This window comes from Cryptomeria japonica, chromosome 3, assembly GCF_030272615.1.
Source record: "Cryptomeria japonica chromosome 3, Sugi_1.0, whole genome shotgun sequence".
Taxonomy (NCBI): Eukaryota; Viridiplantae; Streptophyta; class Pinopsida; order Cupressales; family Cupressaceae; genus Cryptomeria; species Cryptomeria japonica.
In genome coordinates, this window is record NC_081407.1 from 592,542,804 (window position 1) to 592,560,363 (window position 17,560).

Here is a 17,560-nt window from a genome sequence, read left to right on the forward strand (position 1 = left end):
TTCTTATGGAGGTTGCAAGGCAGTCACGTCCGACCGGCATCTTACTCAGAGAAAGTAAGCAGGCTGGATTCACCTTCCCCATGATCATAGGCAACCATGATGTCCACCTAAAGACCCCTACCCTAGCAGAGGAATCCCTTGCAGAGTTGGCCTCTTATGGCCTACAAGACCATTTTCCAAGAAAATATTTCAATCATGATAATCTGGCGAAGAGAGCCTATGGTAGGCGGTACAGAGCAAAGGAATCAGTTGAAGACTATTGGAAGAATTGCTCTGATGACTACGAGGTCAGGAGGCGGGAATATTCTAGACTGAGTGTGCAGCAAATGTGACTCTTTGAACACCGTTGGGTCCCAGATCAGCTCACAGATTCAGGGAATTGCCTCCAGGTCCGAGAATTTGAAGCAGTAAGGCATCTCTTGCTAGGCGTTGATTGGTCCCAGGACCCAATCACTGATTTCGAGGCAGTCATGGCAGCCCTAGCAAGGTACACAGATCAATGGTTACATCAGCAGATTGAGAGGCTAATACATGGAGGAGTCCAATTCACCTACCACCTAATGGGTAGCCTTGATTCTCAGTCCTCCGAAGATGAGGGAACATCTAGGGCACCCCGGGAAGAAACTGAGAAACCAGAGAAAAGAAAGAAGGCTAAGGCTTGCAGAGGGACTCAGACGTCCAAAAGAACAAGAAGGGAGAAGATTCCTATAAAGAGACCAGAGGTCACGTCATCATCAAAGGACCCCAGTTTGTCCGACGATGTAGTGGAATTAGATTATATACCTGCTCCGCCTTCTCAAAGTGACATTGATGCATTTGGAACTGATGATCCTCCCGCGCCTGACATGTTGGAAGCTGAGCTAAGAGCCCTCGAATCGACCAAACTGGGCAACCAAATAGAAGGAGAGATTCCATCCACCTAGGGGGTCAAAGTGCATGAACCTACTCAACAGAGCCGCCACGAGTTGCTACTCCACAATACAGCCAAAGATGACTCCACCGTCGAAGGAGAGCAAAGGATAGATGAGACTCATGAGCTCGAAAGGACTGAGGAACAACCATCACATGAAGATGCCAGACAGTTGTTCAGTGAAATAGGAGAAAATTCAGCTGCAAGCAAAGAACTTCGCACCTCTTTCACTCCTCCGGTAGCAGAGCAGCTGCGAATCTGTGGTGAGTTGGCTAAGAACGTCAAAGAACAAAATGCAAACTTAACCTTATTATCAGCCCAAACAGTTCCTCAAGAATGGTTGATTGTCAGAGCCCAGCGCAAGGCTGCCACCAAACCACCTATTGATCTAGAGGATATCTTCTCGCACATAGACCAAGCAAAAGCTAAGGGGAAGAAAAAGCCTAAGGCATATTCTAGAGTGACCAAAGACGAGCAAAGGAACTGCACTCTTCACATTGCCACACCGCCCGTAGACAAGCCAGCAGATCAGATTACACTTGCAGATTACAGCATCACAATTGTCCCCATCGGACGAGCCACTAAAGAGCAAGAAAAAGAAGAATTTAAGGATTCAGTGCAGAATATACTCAGGCAGCTCGAAGAGATAACAGCTGAAAAAGACATGTATCGGGCTCGTGCTGAGCAAGCCGAGGGATACATCGATCAGCTCCTAAGGCCACTACGCAATGCCTCCGAATCCCATATTCCCTTGACCGCATTGGCACAAAGGACCACAACAGAATTTGAAGGAGTACTGGACGCCGCAAGGGCCGTCAGGGAATGTATACAAGACATCAAGAAAAGGGGAGAGCAAATCCTTAAGGAAGTAAAAGAGATGGCCCGCCATCGAGAGCTCACTCTAGTCAAGTTATTAGAGGTAAAGAGGGAATCCCTCCACATGCACGAAATGGTTGCCACTACCCTTCCCCTCATGAGAGCTCTTTTCTGGACACACGCGCAGATTCCTACATTGTCCACCATCCTAGATCCTCATAGCATCAGTACTCTTAATGAATGGTACTGGACTATCACCATGAAGAACGACACCAAAGAAATTATTGACAAAGAGAGTGACGCATGTGAAGTGATTATGGGAAACATGCAAGAACTAGGTAAGACAATCCTCCGATCAATGGTTTCGGGATGGATAAATAACTTGCCAGATGATGCAATCCAGCCGGACTGGGTAGAAAGTTTGGGAACGAATAGGATTACATATTCGGCTAAGGACTTGAGTTTTGCTGGTCAGTTCCATTCAGACATATTATGCTTTGAGCGTAATTGCTCCAGCTGGAAGGACGGTTTAAAGGACGTGGACTAGTATCTCGAAGGCATGCAATACAAAATTCGCCATTCTCCCATGCCTTCGTTCAGTCTGCTTTTCCAGTTATGCATCAGGTTCTAGGAATACATTCGTGAGGAACGGGCGGCAGGTCGCGATTTATGGTGGGAATATTTGCATGGCGAAGGTCAATTTCTAGAAAAGGAGTGTGACACTAAAATAGAGAAAGTAATTTCTCAAAAGTGTTTTTTTCCCTCTAAATCTTAAAAGTGCCTTTTTGCACCAAAAGGTGACATTTGACTTCTAGTCAACAAAATGTAAAACTTTATTGGTACACCTTTTTGGATTATTTCAAATTGATTTAATTATCCCTTTTTGGGTAGTTATTGCCCATTTTGGGGTGGTTGTTGATATTTGCATCCCATTTATAGGTATGGGCAGCCATGCTTTATGGATGAATCTGGACCACTTGTTTAGATTAAATCTAGGCCATTCATCATTTTTGAAGTCTATTTAAGGGACTGGTTTTCCCTCATTTTGTAAGAAGTTCTTGGATTATTGCAAAAGCTCAGGCGAAATTTTACAGGAATTAATGCAAAAGATTGACTGTTTTCAAGTTTCCTTGTGAGTGCATGGTCTCCTTCACTTAATTTAAAAATCTTTTAGTTATGTTTATTTCCTTTACATAGCATTTTCAAGCAAGCATTTGATAAAATCCTCACAGTTCATACCATTGGGGAACGGCTGATTGCCTTTCTCTCTGCATGGTTAATCTGAACCCCTTATGCTTAGTTCGGTTATTGAGTACTCACTATGAATGTAAAAGTTCTGATGTCGTGGTTGATAACATGAAAATCCTGTTTTCCTTTGAAGATTGCACTAGATTTATGCAAACATTGTGCTTAAGTAGCTAGTGACATTTAATCTAGTTTCTTGGAGGTGTCTGTTTGCTTGACTGAATTTGCTATCTTAGTTAGAATTTACATTTTGTGTATCTCTCTCTCCCTATCCTTCCCTCCTTTTTCCCCTTTTTTATCAAAGAGAATCCGTAGTCCCATTAAAAAACAGTATCAACTCAACCGAAATCATTTGATAAAAAGACCATAAAGATCCCATGGAACTTATTTATCAATTGCCTATCTCAACGTAAGTCCCCCTTGTGTTTCCAGCATAAACACATCAAACCACTGAGAATCCCGCAGTCAAGACCTAACAAAAGAAACCTTGAGGTTGTCCCCTCTGATCAAATACAAAAAATAGCATTAGGGACTTCCTTATCTCAAGAGAGGATAGGATACTCAACTGGTTATTCTACTCTGCGTTGGCCGTATGGAGTTTGCAGCAGTGCGATTTCAAACCCGTCAATAGAATTGGCGCTAGAAGGAGGGCCTAATGAATGTTTAAACTACTAAATGAAGATCACATCAGCCTGCATTTGTAAAGAGTAACCTTATAGCTTTTTACCCTCTTCCTCGCGCAGCAGAAACGACACTAGGAGGGCGGCTCATGATGCAGTATGGTATTGCTGCATGAATTCCCGCTCAACCTTCCCCTTGAACAGCCTGATCAGGGACTGAACTAGTCGTATATTGCAGATCAGTTACGATCCCTGGCTTGGAAATCAGAAGCAGATCATCCTCTTTTCAGACGAATAAGTCGCACTATCAATCAAGAAGAAGAAAAGGGTTCGCAAATAGAGGTTGTGATCAGGGAAAGTCTAGAAAGACAACGGATTGCTGCCCTTTGCAAGCAAGTTCTTAAGGAAATCCGACAGTTCTCTTTCGGGTCCACTAATATGGTGAATAATGTGCCTACCCATTAATCCTCCTCAGCCAGAAAGAGACCCTCAACTAGTAATACAGCCAGATTTGGATTTCAGCGACGAGCAAGAAAGCCTTATTATTGAATTATATAGCTTGGCTTGGTCAGTAAAAAGAAGCTATCCAGATTGGTCCCGAATGTGCATGATCCTTGAAGAAGAACAGGATATTGCTGATCGCATCGACGCACAGAATCAGAGAGATCAAGAGGAGGCTAATCTAGCTCCCGCACCGCACCAACAGATTTGACATGAAAACAACTCACGCTGGAACGAATTGGATCCTTCTCTCTGGAGAGATTCGAAAGAGTCCTAAGGTCAAGCCCAGAGCGGGAAAGATTTGTTGGATTTCAGTTCTACAGACGCAAGAGTTATCGCCGAACTGCAGATCCCAGTGAGTCCAGCTTTGCAAATCAGCAGTTTGCTGTTCCAGCAAGTTCAGTTTTTGCAGTTCCAGCAGTTACAACCCTGGTTCCTAATCAAACTCAAGCAAATCAGCCACAGATGGCGCACAATCCACCCGCTCCAAATGATGCCACTTGGTTGGTAGACAATCCATCGCCCATCCTTTCCCAACTTATCATGACATGCCTACGAGCCTGGATAGGTTTTTTTCCATTTTTCATGCAAATGATCCGAACAGAACAGCAGAAGAACATATCAAGATATTCGAAGATGCATTACGTAATAGACAGATTGAGTATGCAGATGTTGCATGTAGACTTTTCCCTTATTCCTTAGGGGAAGATGCATTTTATTGGTTTATCCATTTGCCAGTATCCTCTATTGACTCTTGGGAGAAGCTAAAAGCAGCTTTCACGGGAAAGTATGGCATCCCTATAACCTCGACAGAGCTATACAGGCAATTTGTAGAAGTTAAGAGACAAGGACATGAGCCTATCAGTTCCTTCAATAACAGGTTCCATAAAGCCTTTACCTGATTGCAAGATCCGTATGTGGTAAGTGACGCTTCGGCAAGGGAAATCTACTATTCAGCTCTGGACTACCTAACAGCTATGTTTGTCCGACAGTCACACCCCGCACCGACCACATTAATTGAAGCCTATGCCAAGGCTATGGAAATCATTAAGGGACTAGGCCAAAACATCGCTGGACCATTGGTGCAATTAGGACCTCCTGCTATGCCCAATCAAGTTCAAGAAATCAGCCAGGCTTTGGCTCACCAAACGCCTGTTATGAATCCAATTCTGCAACTGGCATATCAACCTCAGCAATCTACCAATCAGTTGGTACTTCATCCAGGACCACCTATATCCCAGATCCCTCCTAAACAGCCAGAGTTGTCACAAGTGCAATGATAATGACCCATATTCCCTAATACGTATAAATTGGTGAAGTCTTATGATCTAGGTTAAGTGGGAAGTGTGTATAAGTGTGATAGAACATTATACTTCATAGGTTCCCGTTTGTAATTTTAATAACTTGGAACCACATGGTTAATAATATTGACTAATTAATTGAATGGCCTGTCAAAATTGATTCAAATTAAACTTGCTTTTTTGTAGATCAATGCTGCTAGAAGGAATCAAGGGGAAACCTAAAGCATAGATTGAAGATATGATCATGATCAAGCTAGAAGAGGGAGATGTAGCGCACAAGATCAAAATTATGAACATAGAATGCTAGAGGACATGCAAAAACAGAAGTGAAGAAGTAGAAGCAACAGAAAATTGATTTGTTTGCAAAACAGTTGCTTTTTTGTAAAATGACTACCTGTGGGCCCCATTAATGTAATTCAAAACAAAGGGGGACATAGGTTAGTTATTTCCTAGCTACCAGGATTACCCTTTTTATGCCTTGAGCCTAGTGAAGTCATGTCCTTTTACAAAATTGATGGAGAACAGTTCCAGGTAGCTGAAGAGGTAGTTGGAGGTGGTTGAATTTATTAACTAGAAAGTTGTCAAAGCTTCTAGAAGGCAGATCAGAGCCATTGGATGGTTTCAATCTTGGCCATTGATTCAGAATGTAAAATCTAGAAACGGCCAATGTCTCTCTCATTGTAAGGGGTTAGTAGGTTAGCACTTAGATTAGGAGTAGAAGTAGAATAGAGTAGACGTTGTTGGATAGAAACTGTTGTGATGGCAATTAGAACAAATGAATGAAGCATTGAAGTATGGTGTTTAGTCATGTGTCCTAATCTGTTTGTATGGTTTCTCTTCATCTAGTTAGTTAATGTTCAATGATTTAATAGTGAAGTGTGAGGGTATTTGATGTGATTTTAGGTTCATATAATTGGAGGCTTGTTGATTGTAGGTCTCCGTGCATGGTTAGTCTAAACCCTATATTGTTCTTAGTTCAACTGTGGGTGTTTGTCTCTGGCTGTGCCAGAATTGGGTGTTTGGATGAATATATATAGTCTGAAAGTCCCTTATTCCCTTGAAGCTTGCACTATTCTTGTGGGGTTGTGAGTATATCTTTGGCCAAGCATGAACTAATTTATGTGAAATTTGTCTACCTACAACACCAACTGTTGCTATCATTGTCCTTAGAATTCCTAAACCCTATCTCTTTTGTTATTTATTTCCCTAGTTTGAGAAGCAAGGCATCCCTAGATGCAGGCCAGCTTGCAACATTTGTAAGTCCCCTCGTGTTTAGCAGCAAAACACATCAAACCGCTGAGTTATCCTGAGCAGTCAAGACCTGACAGTTGGAACCTTGACGTTATCCCCTTTGATAAGTCTGAACAACATTAGGGATTTGCTTATTCAAGAGAGGATAGGACACTTAGCATTCTATTCTATGTTGATCGAACAAAGAGTATACTTTTCCAACATCAACACCTATGATCTACTATATTTTGGAGCCCATTTCTACAATATTTGCTTTTGAACTTGGTAACTTGGTCTGATCTGCTAGATTTTTTAAGCCAGTTTCTGCAATATCTTCATTTACTTCACCCAATTCCACCAAACCTTTGTTATTTTCACTGTTTTCTTTCATTGGGTTTACCTCTGTTTGGCATCCGTGGCTTTTTTTGAAAAAGGGTTTTGTCTTGTTTGGCTTTTATGGTTTGTTTTGGAATGACAATTAAAATGTTTTTCAGCACAAAAGAGAATAATTAAAAGATGTAGGATAATGTTGGGTGGGAATGACCTGTCTTCTGTTTGTGGCCATTTTCCTTTTGATGGGATTGAGAAACTCTTAGGTTCCCACTAAAATCTCTTGTGCAGTTGCTGCCAACTTGGAAACCCTTGTTTTCTTTTGAAACCACATTGGTTGTAGATCTTGGCCCCACTTCCCACCCCCATGTAGGAATGTGGGGGACAAAACACCTTTGGGCCCATGAAGACATTAACACAAAACCGCCAAAAATGTAATGTCCCCTTGTTGAAATAGGATTTTTTAATAAATAATAATAAATTAAAATACAAAAGAACAAAAATAAAAATTAATATAATTAAAATTTAGATAAGTTTAATTGAATGGTCAAAGGCATGAAATGAAAAGGTGTGACTCACTCGAACATGAGATATAAATGGGAGAAAAGAGAACTTCATTAGGGGGAAAAGATGGCAAAAAGGAAGAAAGAAGGGAGCAAAGCAATTAAGGAAGCATTAATGGGAAGAAGATAAGGAAGTGACTCTTTCAAAGGGGCAGCAATGATGAAAGGTTGTGACCCTTTTGAAGGGTGGTAATTGTGAAAGGTTGTGACCATTAAGAAGAGGTGTGACCCTCCCTCACATTGGAGAATATAAAATGGATAAGTTTTCATTTGAGAAGGAAGGATCCATTGAATAGAACAAAATATCTGAAGCATTAAAAGCAGATTAGTAGCAGACCTAAATCAGAATTATAACAATATATGGAAGAATGATATGAACTATTATCAGAGAGATCAGAACACAAATACAAATCTGCAAACAATAATAAATCAGGCATTGAAGGAAAAGAAGAGGAAACAGTAAATCAATAACCAGAGAATCAGACCTGATGGAATAGAAAGGATTCTCATACACACACACACATATATATTTGAGTATAGGCAGCAGATCAGATTGATATAAACAACAGACCTGTGCATTTAAAGAGGGAAACAACATCGAATTGAATCTGTCCAAATTACCACAGCAGACTGAAAATACATAACCTGCAATAATTCTACAATTATATTGGGCAAGATTTAGTGTCCTCCCAAAAGGGGACATTACAAAAACCCTTGCCTTGGTGCCAAAATAGTTGAAAATTCTCACCCACGCCAACTTGGAAAGATGACACAGTGTGGACCATTGACAACTTATAATGAATATGGTTTTAGAAGGTACGTAATTTTCTCTCTTCATAAAATCATGAGGATCACTACCAATCATCATATTCACAAACTTTCTAGAGTGGCATTTTCTATACTAGGACTTATTTACAGGGTATGATTTTAAATCTAATTAAGAAATAATCTTGTTGTTAGTATTCTTTAAGGCATGTTATATTATTTCTCTAGGACTTGTTTGAATTAGACATATATTATAGAAACTTCATTGAGAAGCAAGTTATTAATGAACCATATATAAAAAACCAAAATAAAAATTCATGCAATTAATCCAAAAATCTTATATTCATGTGGTTTCATTTTCCTTTCTTTAAAAGTGAGCATTTTTAAATAAATATTTAAAATGATAGTGTTGGCGTGTCTAAAGTCGCATTGCTACGACTCTCTCCGGCCAAGGCAGAATAGAATGATGTCGCCGAGTATCCTATCCTCTCTTGTATAAGGAAGCCCTAATGCTGTTTTTAATCGATCAAAGGGGACAACCTCAAGGTTCCAAATGTCAGTTCTTGACTGCAGGATAACTCAGTGACTGATGTGTTTTGCTCGAAACACAAGCGGGCCTACGTTTTGCAACAAACTAGTTTGCATCCTACGATGTTGCGATTCTCAAGCTGTGAAATAAAAGCAAAAGAGGAGGGATAGGAGACCTAAAATTAACAAGGTTGGTGTGTGGGTAGACAGATTCAACATAACCAATCCTTGCTTGGCTAGAACAATTCACAACCTCGCAGGAACGGTGCAATCTTCAAGGGGTCTTGGAAGATTTTCAGACGGCAGGTGCATGCCCAAACACCCAATTTTGGTGCAGCTCAAACAGACACTTGCAATTGAACTAAACACAATTAAAGGCTCAAGCTAATCATACACAAGGATACACAATCAACATATCCTCAATGGTATGAGCCTGCATCCATCAAATACCTGCATACCAAAAGATATATCTAAATTGCTGAAAGAAACCATACAAACGGACTAAAACCAAGATGATAAACACCAAATCAATGCCCATTATATTGATTCTAGCTACCTATTACAAGAATTTCAGCAACATTTCTATGCTACTCCTAACCACTAAATTCTAACCAGAATCTAACTATCTAAACCTAAAAAATCTAACCCTTTAAAAAGAGAGGCATCCTGCCTTTTATAGAATTTACAATTTGAATTAGAGGCCAGGATTGACTGCATCCAAAGGTTGCAATCTGTCTTCTAGAAGCATGGCATCTTTAACCCATGCCTACTCAATTCTCAATCATCCACCCAACCACTCTTCTCAGCTACCGACCATTATTTAACATCAATTTGGTCAATTAAGTAGCTAGAGATAACCAACTTGTGTCCCTTTACTTTAAATTCATTAGGTGGGGCACACAGGCAGTCATGTACAATAAAGTATTCAGTTCTTAAACTGATTTTCTGGAATTTCTTCCAGCAGTGTATTTCTCAAGAATGCATACTTGTTGCATTCTGAATGTTCTTCGGTCTTTGGTCTCGGTGGTGGACTTCAACTTGTCGTCCAATGACACGCTTCCCAATGCTTTGTTCCATAGTTTTAAAACTCGTGGACTCGCCACGGACTCGCCACGGACTCGCGAGTCCATGGGAGCCACGAGTCGACTCGCCAGGACTCGCCGAGGCGAGTCCTAGCGAGTCCATCTGAAAGACTCGCGAGTCTTTTGCAAGGACTCGCGCGAGTCTTTTGCATGGACTCGCGAGTCTTTCAGATGGACTCGTGCGACCCAGAGAAAATGTCATGCAAGCTTTAAAATTGAGTTTAACATGTGAAAAAATTAGGTCTCTCCGTCAGGATTCATATATGGAATATAACATTTAAGTATAAGTGACATTTCCTTTTATCTTTCTTCTTTCTTATACTTTAAGTTATATTCCATATATACTGTCAGGATGTTTGAGAGTGGTTTCGGACCTCCAGGAGTTATAATGCAAAATCTAGTTTTTGGAGGATTCTTCAATTTTCCAGACTTAGTCAGATTTCAGGATCAGGAAGACATTCCAGACTTAGCCAAATTTCAGGGCATTTGAAGATCAAGATGACATTCCAGACTTTAAGTTATATTCCATATATACTGTCAGGATGTTTGAGAGTGGTTTCGAACCTCCAGGAGTTATAATGCAAAATCTAGTTTTTGGAGGATTCTTCAATTTTCCAGACTTAGTCAAATTTTAGGATCTTTTGGCGATGCCCCTTGACCCCAACTTGGGGGCATTGCCCCGAAACCCCCGTCGAAAAATATGGGGGGAAATTGCGCCGATGGAAGTAGGGAAAATTTAACCTCCGAGTCTGATTAGGCTCCATATAAAAGCATAATTAGCATTGAAGAAATCTTGGTATTATACATTTTAGAGTTGAAAGTTTGAAACTATGAGTATGTGACATGTGTAATGTTTCAATTATGGCTCTTATGTTCTCTAAATGCATTAATTTCTTTATGTTTTTTTGTAAAACTACGGTTTTTTTTTTTGCCGAGTCCTTGCCGAGTCTTTCACGAGTCTTTCACGAGTCCGAGTCCGAGTCCAAATTTTTGGTTTGCCGAGTCCGTGGCGAGTCCGAGTTTTTCAACTATGCTTTGTTCTGATCTCGTGCTCTTGCATCTTCTTCTCCAGCTTCCAGCGCTTGGCTTTGATCTTGTGTTAAGTGGATCTCGCAAGCAATCGATTTCACTTTTAATAATCATTTTGAAAAATTAAATACATTAATTTAACAAATATCAAATTTTATGCGATGTCGGGCTTTGTCTTGACAAAGAACAAAGACGAAAGATGTTTACTTAAAATCTCCCCTTGAATTTCGGACATTTTGGATGACTTGGAGAGATTCGCTTTTTGTTGAAATGCTCTCCCTCTTGAAATTTCGGGCAAATAGGGTTATATGCAAGATTCACTTGACACTTTATTTTATTTTAACGCCCCTCGTGCTTGATGAAATTCACGATTTTTGTTTTGCAATTTTAATAAAATCATCGAATTTTAAAAATGCCCCCCTGCTAAGCTATAATTTCGGCCACTTTGCCTAGAACGGGCAACTTTGTCTTAAACCTCCCTTTTACTTTATGAAATTCGGGGCCTTTTAATAAAAATGTGCGATTTGGCATTTTGAAAGCTCATTTTAAATGAACCGCCCATTCTTTGCTATCTCCCCTTTATACGCCCCTTTTCAAAACATAAATCGGGCCCTATAGCAAAATATGTGATTTTACTTCCCGACTTAAAATGCCCCCCTTAAGCGAAATTCGTGTTATTTGGATGAATTGCGTGACTTGTGTCTTTTTCGGCCATTTAGGCCTTTTTGCGTGATTTCTAACTTAAAGTTAAAATGCACTTCATGAATTTCGGGCCTTTTGGCCGAAATGTGAAACCTGCCTTGAGTTTTAAAACTTCGACCAACTGAGACGAATGGCGAGTTTCGTTTTTATAGGGAAATGCGCGATTTTGGATTGAGATCGCCCAAAATCGCACGACTTAAGGTTTTGCAGGCGACCTCGGGTTCTTACTTGCCCTTTATGAATTTCGGCTTTTTGATGATATTGGGCGACTGAAGGTTTTGAATGATCTTCGGCCTATGAGCCAATATTGCGCACCTTTGATTTCCCTTTTATCATTTTTGGCCCAAAACACTACTTTGCGCGACTTTGGCCTTTCTCTCCCTTTTCGGCTTATATGGGTCAAGATGGCGCAATTTTGCATTGAACGATTTTCGGCTTTTTGAAGCTGATTGCGTGAATTTGGAGATTTTCGGCCTAAATGACGTGGTTGCATGACTTGGAAATTTTTTGCCATATCACACAAATTGAAAGTTTGCCACTTGAATTTGCATATCGACTAATTGAGATTTTCAGGCAAATGAGAGGGAATTCGCGATTTCTTTTTCCTAAGTTTCAGCCCTTTGAAGGCGAATTGTGCAACTTAAGTCTTTTTCGGCTTTCACAGCAAACTTGGGACATTTGGGCGAATTAGACTCTTTTCATTTTTGGGCTATGAAGCCGTAATACCTGATTGTGAATCCTTTATTAGTTTTGGTCATTTGGGGCCGAATTTGCGATTTCGAGCTTCATGTAATGCTCCTCAACAAACAAACCTTCTGATTCGATTTTTTCTTTTGCTTGAGAGAGTTCGGCGTGTTTTAGAAAGCCATGTACTTTACACAAAGTTCGACTATCTTTACAATATTGTGAACTAGAAAGTTCGGCATTTTTCTCTTGGTTGAGAGGCTTGGGGTTTTACTGGCGAATGCAGAAGGGAAGGCGACTTCACTTTGGTTGCCCTTCGAACACCTAAAACCTGGCCTGAGATACTTTCAACTTTCTCTCATTCATCGGGCATACGTAGACCAAAAATGGGGGTCCCCGAAGCAGGGGTGTGTGTGCGAGCACAACAGATAGTTTGCCAATTAGAAGGGATGTTCACGCCATGCACTCAATATTTGATTTGATTTATTATCTAGTGGTTTATGATTGCCTTCTTTACTTTCCTTTCTCTTTATTCTATATTTGTGTTTTCTTCTCGTGTGTCTAGATTTAAATAGTTTTCAACCTATAGGCTTTGAATCACATTTAATCAATTTTTTAATTTCAAAATGTAATAAGTTTGCCCTTTGTAAATGTCTATTTTAGTCAAATCCCAGAAAAAACATGAACAATTTATCATTTCTAACTCACTATATTGATATACTTTGTCTGTTGCAGTGTTTGTTGCTACAACTACACCAGAAGGTGAATCCGATTGATAAAGTGGACATAGACATTTCTCCAAACATTTTGTTTAGGAGTTTACAAAATGATAATGAGGGAGATGGTGGTGAAATTTTACTAATGTGGAAGGTATGATTTGTTTTTCTAACTAGAATGTGTATTTGTTAGTAATCTATGCCTTCATGTGCAATCCTTGTTTTTCATTGCAATAGCAATATGTTTTTGTAATGGCAAAGTGACTATGTTTCTTACTTATTGGTTTCTATAATAGAAAAACTTGATGCCAAGTGTTTTGTGTATCTGACCCATTGTCTATAACTTGTAGAGGTATAGATGGAAACATACTATTGTAGTTGGTTATACTATAAGATGATATGTGATCCTACTTAGGTCTGATATATCCACTTCATATATGGTTGTTCCCTACTGCATCTCTAGGGAAAGGAGAGATGACAATGCTTCAAAACATCTTTTGGAAGGTTTTTGTAAGAGGAGTATAACCTCATTATGTAAGATCTGCCATAGTTAATGATATATGATTATAATCAAATCTTTGAAAAGTAGATTATTTATAACTTCACATGGGCTGACCAATCACATGGGGCTTCTATGAATTTTCAATGTGCCCTAAAGCACATGGAAAGGTATAGCTAAGGCTCAATAATAAATGGTTCTAGTTTCTCTTTCAATTGAATTGTTCTCACTGTTACTTGTCTACTTGTGCCTTCTAAAGAAAAAAGACTATCTTTTATATACTAAATTAGTTTCATTCCACATGACATTTATCCAACTACATTTGTCCAATATGCATGTCTATGTGATACATATATTCAATTAAACTAACTCAATTGCCAAAAGACAATGTAAATATGAGCAATATTTGTGCAAGTATGTCGTGGGACAACATAAATCATCGATTAGATGGCTACATTTGGGTGAATATTGTTACAATACCACCTACCATATGTCCATTGGAATGACACCTTTCAGAGCTTTGTATGGTTACGATGCAGTTTCATTATTGGACATGGTCTTTGGTGATGGTAGGGCCCCTAAGGCCAAGGATTGGATACAGGAATGCCAGGATATCCTTAAATCTCTTAAGGAAAATTTACAACATGCTCAAAACTAGTAGAAGATATATGTAGACAAGCACAAAATAGCGGAGTTTTGAGATTGGGAATTTGGTTGACCTTTACGTTCAACCTTACAGATAGTCATTTTTGAAGCAAATGGTCCAAAGAAATTAAACCCGGATTCTATGGTCTTTACAAGGCAATCAGGAGGGTAGGTGAGGTAGCATATGAGTTGAAGCTTCCTAAGAGCAGCAGGAAAGGATCATGCCTCATGAAGGCACCGTGACAGTAGATTATAGTATTAGTAGAGCTTCCACCCTAATGAAGAAGGTAAGCCAGTTTTGGTTTCAGATGAGATTTTGGATATGCCAGAGAAAAAATTGCGAAGCAAAGCTATCAAAGAATACCTCATTAGGTGGAAAGATTTATCGGTCGAGGATGCTACATGGGAGAGCAAGCAAATTCTTCAACATCCTAATTTGCAATTGCTTGTGAGCAAGAAATTTTAGGAGTGGGAAACTGTAATGGCCCCTATTCCACAGTTAAATTGATAAAAGGTAGTAGTAATATTAATTTTTTAATATTTTTCTTAAAATACAAATTATCAGAAATATTAAATAATTAATAAATAGGCAACTTTGAGATTTAATTTAAAAAGTCACGTAACAAAAAACTGGTAGAATCGTTGTACAAGAGAGAATATTATATGATGGATTTTGAGTGAGGATTTGAGTAGGAAGAAAATATAATATCATATGGCATTGATTTGTGAGTTTTTAACAAACTTACATTCTCAAGGTTGAAACCTTAAGTACCATTTTTGTCAGTGAGATATCTGGCCTAAATGGCCTTGGAAGGATCACATTGATCTTTCTGGTGCGATTATTGGAGATTATGGGATTGGTGCAATTTATAGGGAAGGTTGTGATATTATGTAGTAGTGAAGATTGTCATCTAATATTCCTGCGAACACCAGAACTTCATGTGGACATTGCAAACGCCGAAAACGACTCGAAATATTTTAGTCAATAGGAGAGTATTAACACATATTCATTGCACTAACCGAAGCATATTGGAATTGCATTTTATAAGTAGTCGTTGCTAACTTGTATATGTTGTGGGTGTTGTACTCTTAGCCGAGCCATAGAAGTTCTCTCCACCTAAATGCATAATATTTTGTAATTCATTGTGTGATTTGCTAATTGCAAGGTATTGAAGAATCTAGAAAATATAACAACGGACCTTAGCACGCATTTTGGAATGGATTTGATTCATATGGATTAGTAAGGTGACGATTTAAGCTTTTCATGGCTTGAATATAATTTTATTGGCATCTTTCAATTACAGCATGTGGTGAATGTATAAGCTTGAAATTCACATTGGACAACAATACTTTTCATTCCTGGTTTAATGCAACAGTATGATTTCTCTCTATCGATGGAAGCTACAAATCAATAGTAATGAGTATTGCATTAGGCTCAATATCCGACTAAACACATTCCTTCAACGTTTCAGTTATCGTAGGGGTAAATTTGGTGTGTATTCATTGTATGAACTAGAGAACTCAAAGTATCGCAGAAGCAGAGCTGACTGGCACAAGTTCTTATTTCTTCCTTTCCTGCCATCTAATATTGGGTTATTCCTAATGCGGAGATTATGATTAATACTTCTTGCTATATATAAGTTTGTGTAATGCTCCCTCCTTAGTCAAAGCAGTCAGTAGTGGAGGTTGGCCTATACCTGGCTCTCGTAGGCCGACAGAGTGAGTAGGGAAACTATTCAAGGGCAGAGACAAACACATCAAGGCTTTAGGAGCTTGTTTGGTTAGTTTGGGATAGTCTCCTAAATTTTAGGATGGATCTCTATTTTTTAGGGAGGGACTGGGAGTTGCCCAGGACACATCAGGAGACCCTGGGGATCATTCAAGGAACTTTTGGCACAGTTCCTATTTTTTAGGATGGTTCCTAAATTTTAGAAGGGCACTACCAGTTAGCTCACAGTGGACAGGTGGCATCGTGGATAGGTGTCTTCAGATATAACTCTAAACAGAGTCCAAATGAGCAAGTTTGGAATAAATTGGAAATCATTTAATTATTTCCTAAGTTTGGTTTTAAAGAATTACTAGTTAAGCTAAGTTACCGGGTTCAGCACTCAGAGCCCAAATACTGGTCCTGGTTCGAGTTGGATCTCGGTTTGAGTTCGGTTCGCGTCTTGTTCAGTTCAACAATCATTAAAGTCAATACACCCTCGTTGCAGTTGCCGTCGACGGAAACACTTGTTTGCAGGTTGTCGTTGATGAAAACACCCATTTGTAGTTGCTGACACTAGTTTGCAGTTGATTGTTGATGGAGGGAGAGATAGAGTTGCCGTCGATGAAGGGAGGGATTCGACAAAGAAGGGCGGGCTTCGAACAGTGAAGCCTGCTTCAAACCGTGAAGCCTTCGATAATTAATTGGCTTTTAGTTTATTATTTTACACTTTAAAAGCTTTTCTATAAATTCATAATTCACTGATTTATGATTTTATACACATTAATAATATATGTTATTATATAATATATAATAATTATATTATATATTATTTATTATAATATTATATAATATATATAGATATTTTCTATTGTTGTTGTACTAACGAACCCAAAACCCTTTTCAAAAATTTGCCGTACCGGCGTACCGGTTCTTCGAACCCGAACCCGGTAACTTAGTAATTAAGTGATTAATGTAATCACTTATGATTATAATAAATTAAAAATATTAAACCTTAGGCCCTGTTGGTTGAAAATTTTGTACACTTGGGGGATGTGCAAAATTGTGGTTTCAGCCACAGTGTGTGAGTACGATACTCTCCTAATTTAGGGAAGGCTCCCCCTATCTACAAACTAACCTAATTTAATATGGGTGAAACAAAGTTTTTCTTCTTCTTTCAAGAAAAACTATACTCTTTTCTTTTCACAAAAAAGTAATAACAATTGGAAATAAATAACAACAAATACAAAAATGAGACTTTTTGTAGGATTTTTGGGACATAAAGGGAAGCAAAGTTTCCATGAAAGCACAAAGACCTCCATCACTTCCCCGAGATGGGAAAACAGAAAGAAAGCTCAAAGTTTTCAACTATCTATTCTCCTCTCAACCTTTTTAGATGATTTTTTGCTAACTAAGCACAATATGTAGCAGCTCAAAGTCTAACTACATGATGCACTTCACCTTACATGCACAAGTCTGAAAAATAGAAGCAACACAAAGTCTACAAGCTATCTTCCCACTTGAGCTTTCCACACTAACTTCAAATATGATAAGCAGCTCAAAGTCTGCAAGACCAAATCTGAAAACCAAACATATAACTCTAAATACAATTAGCAGCTCAAAGTCTGCAAGATTGAATTTAAATCCCTCTTGAACAATAGAACAAAAATCACAATCAACTCCAGAAAA

At 39.0% G+C, this 17,560-nt stretch overlaps 1 protein-coding gene across 3 annotated transcripts in view; it reads left to right on the forward strand.

The window, feature by feature from the left end:
- The window catches only part of LOC131078618 (uncharacterized), a 299,838-nt gene that overhangs the window by 226,937 nt on the left and 55,341 nt on the right, over nt 1–17,560 (forward strand). For all 3 annotated transcript variants that reach the window (XM_058016364.2, XM_058016365.2, XM_058016363.2), the window contains one exon: nt 13,042–13,176. In XM_058016364.2, coding sequence (XP_057872347.2) covers nt 13,042–13,176 — 135 coding nt within the window. The remainder of the gene's footprint in view (nt 1–13,041; nt 13,177–17,560) is intronic.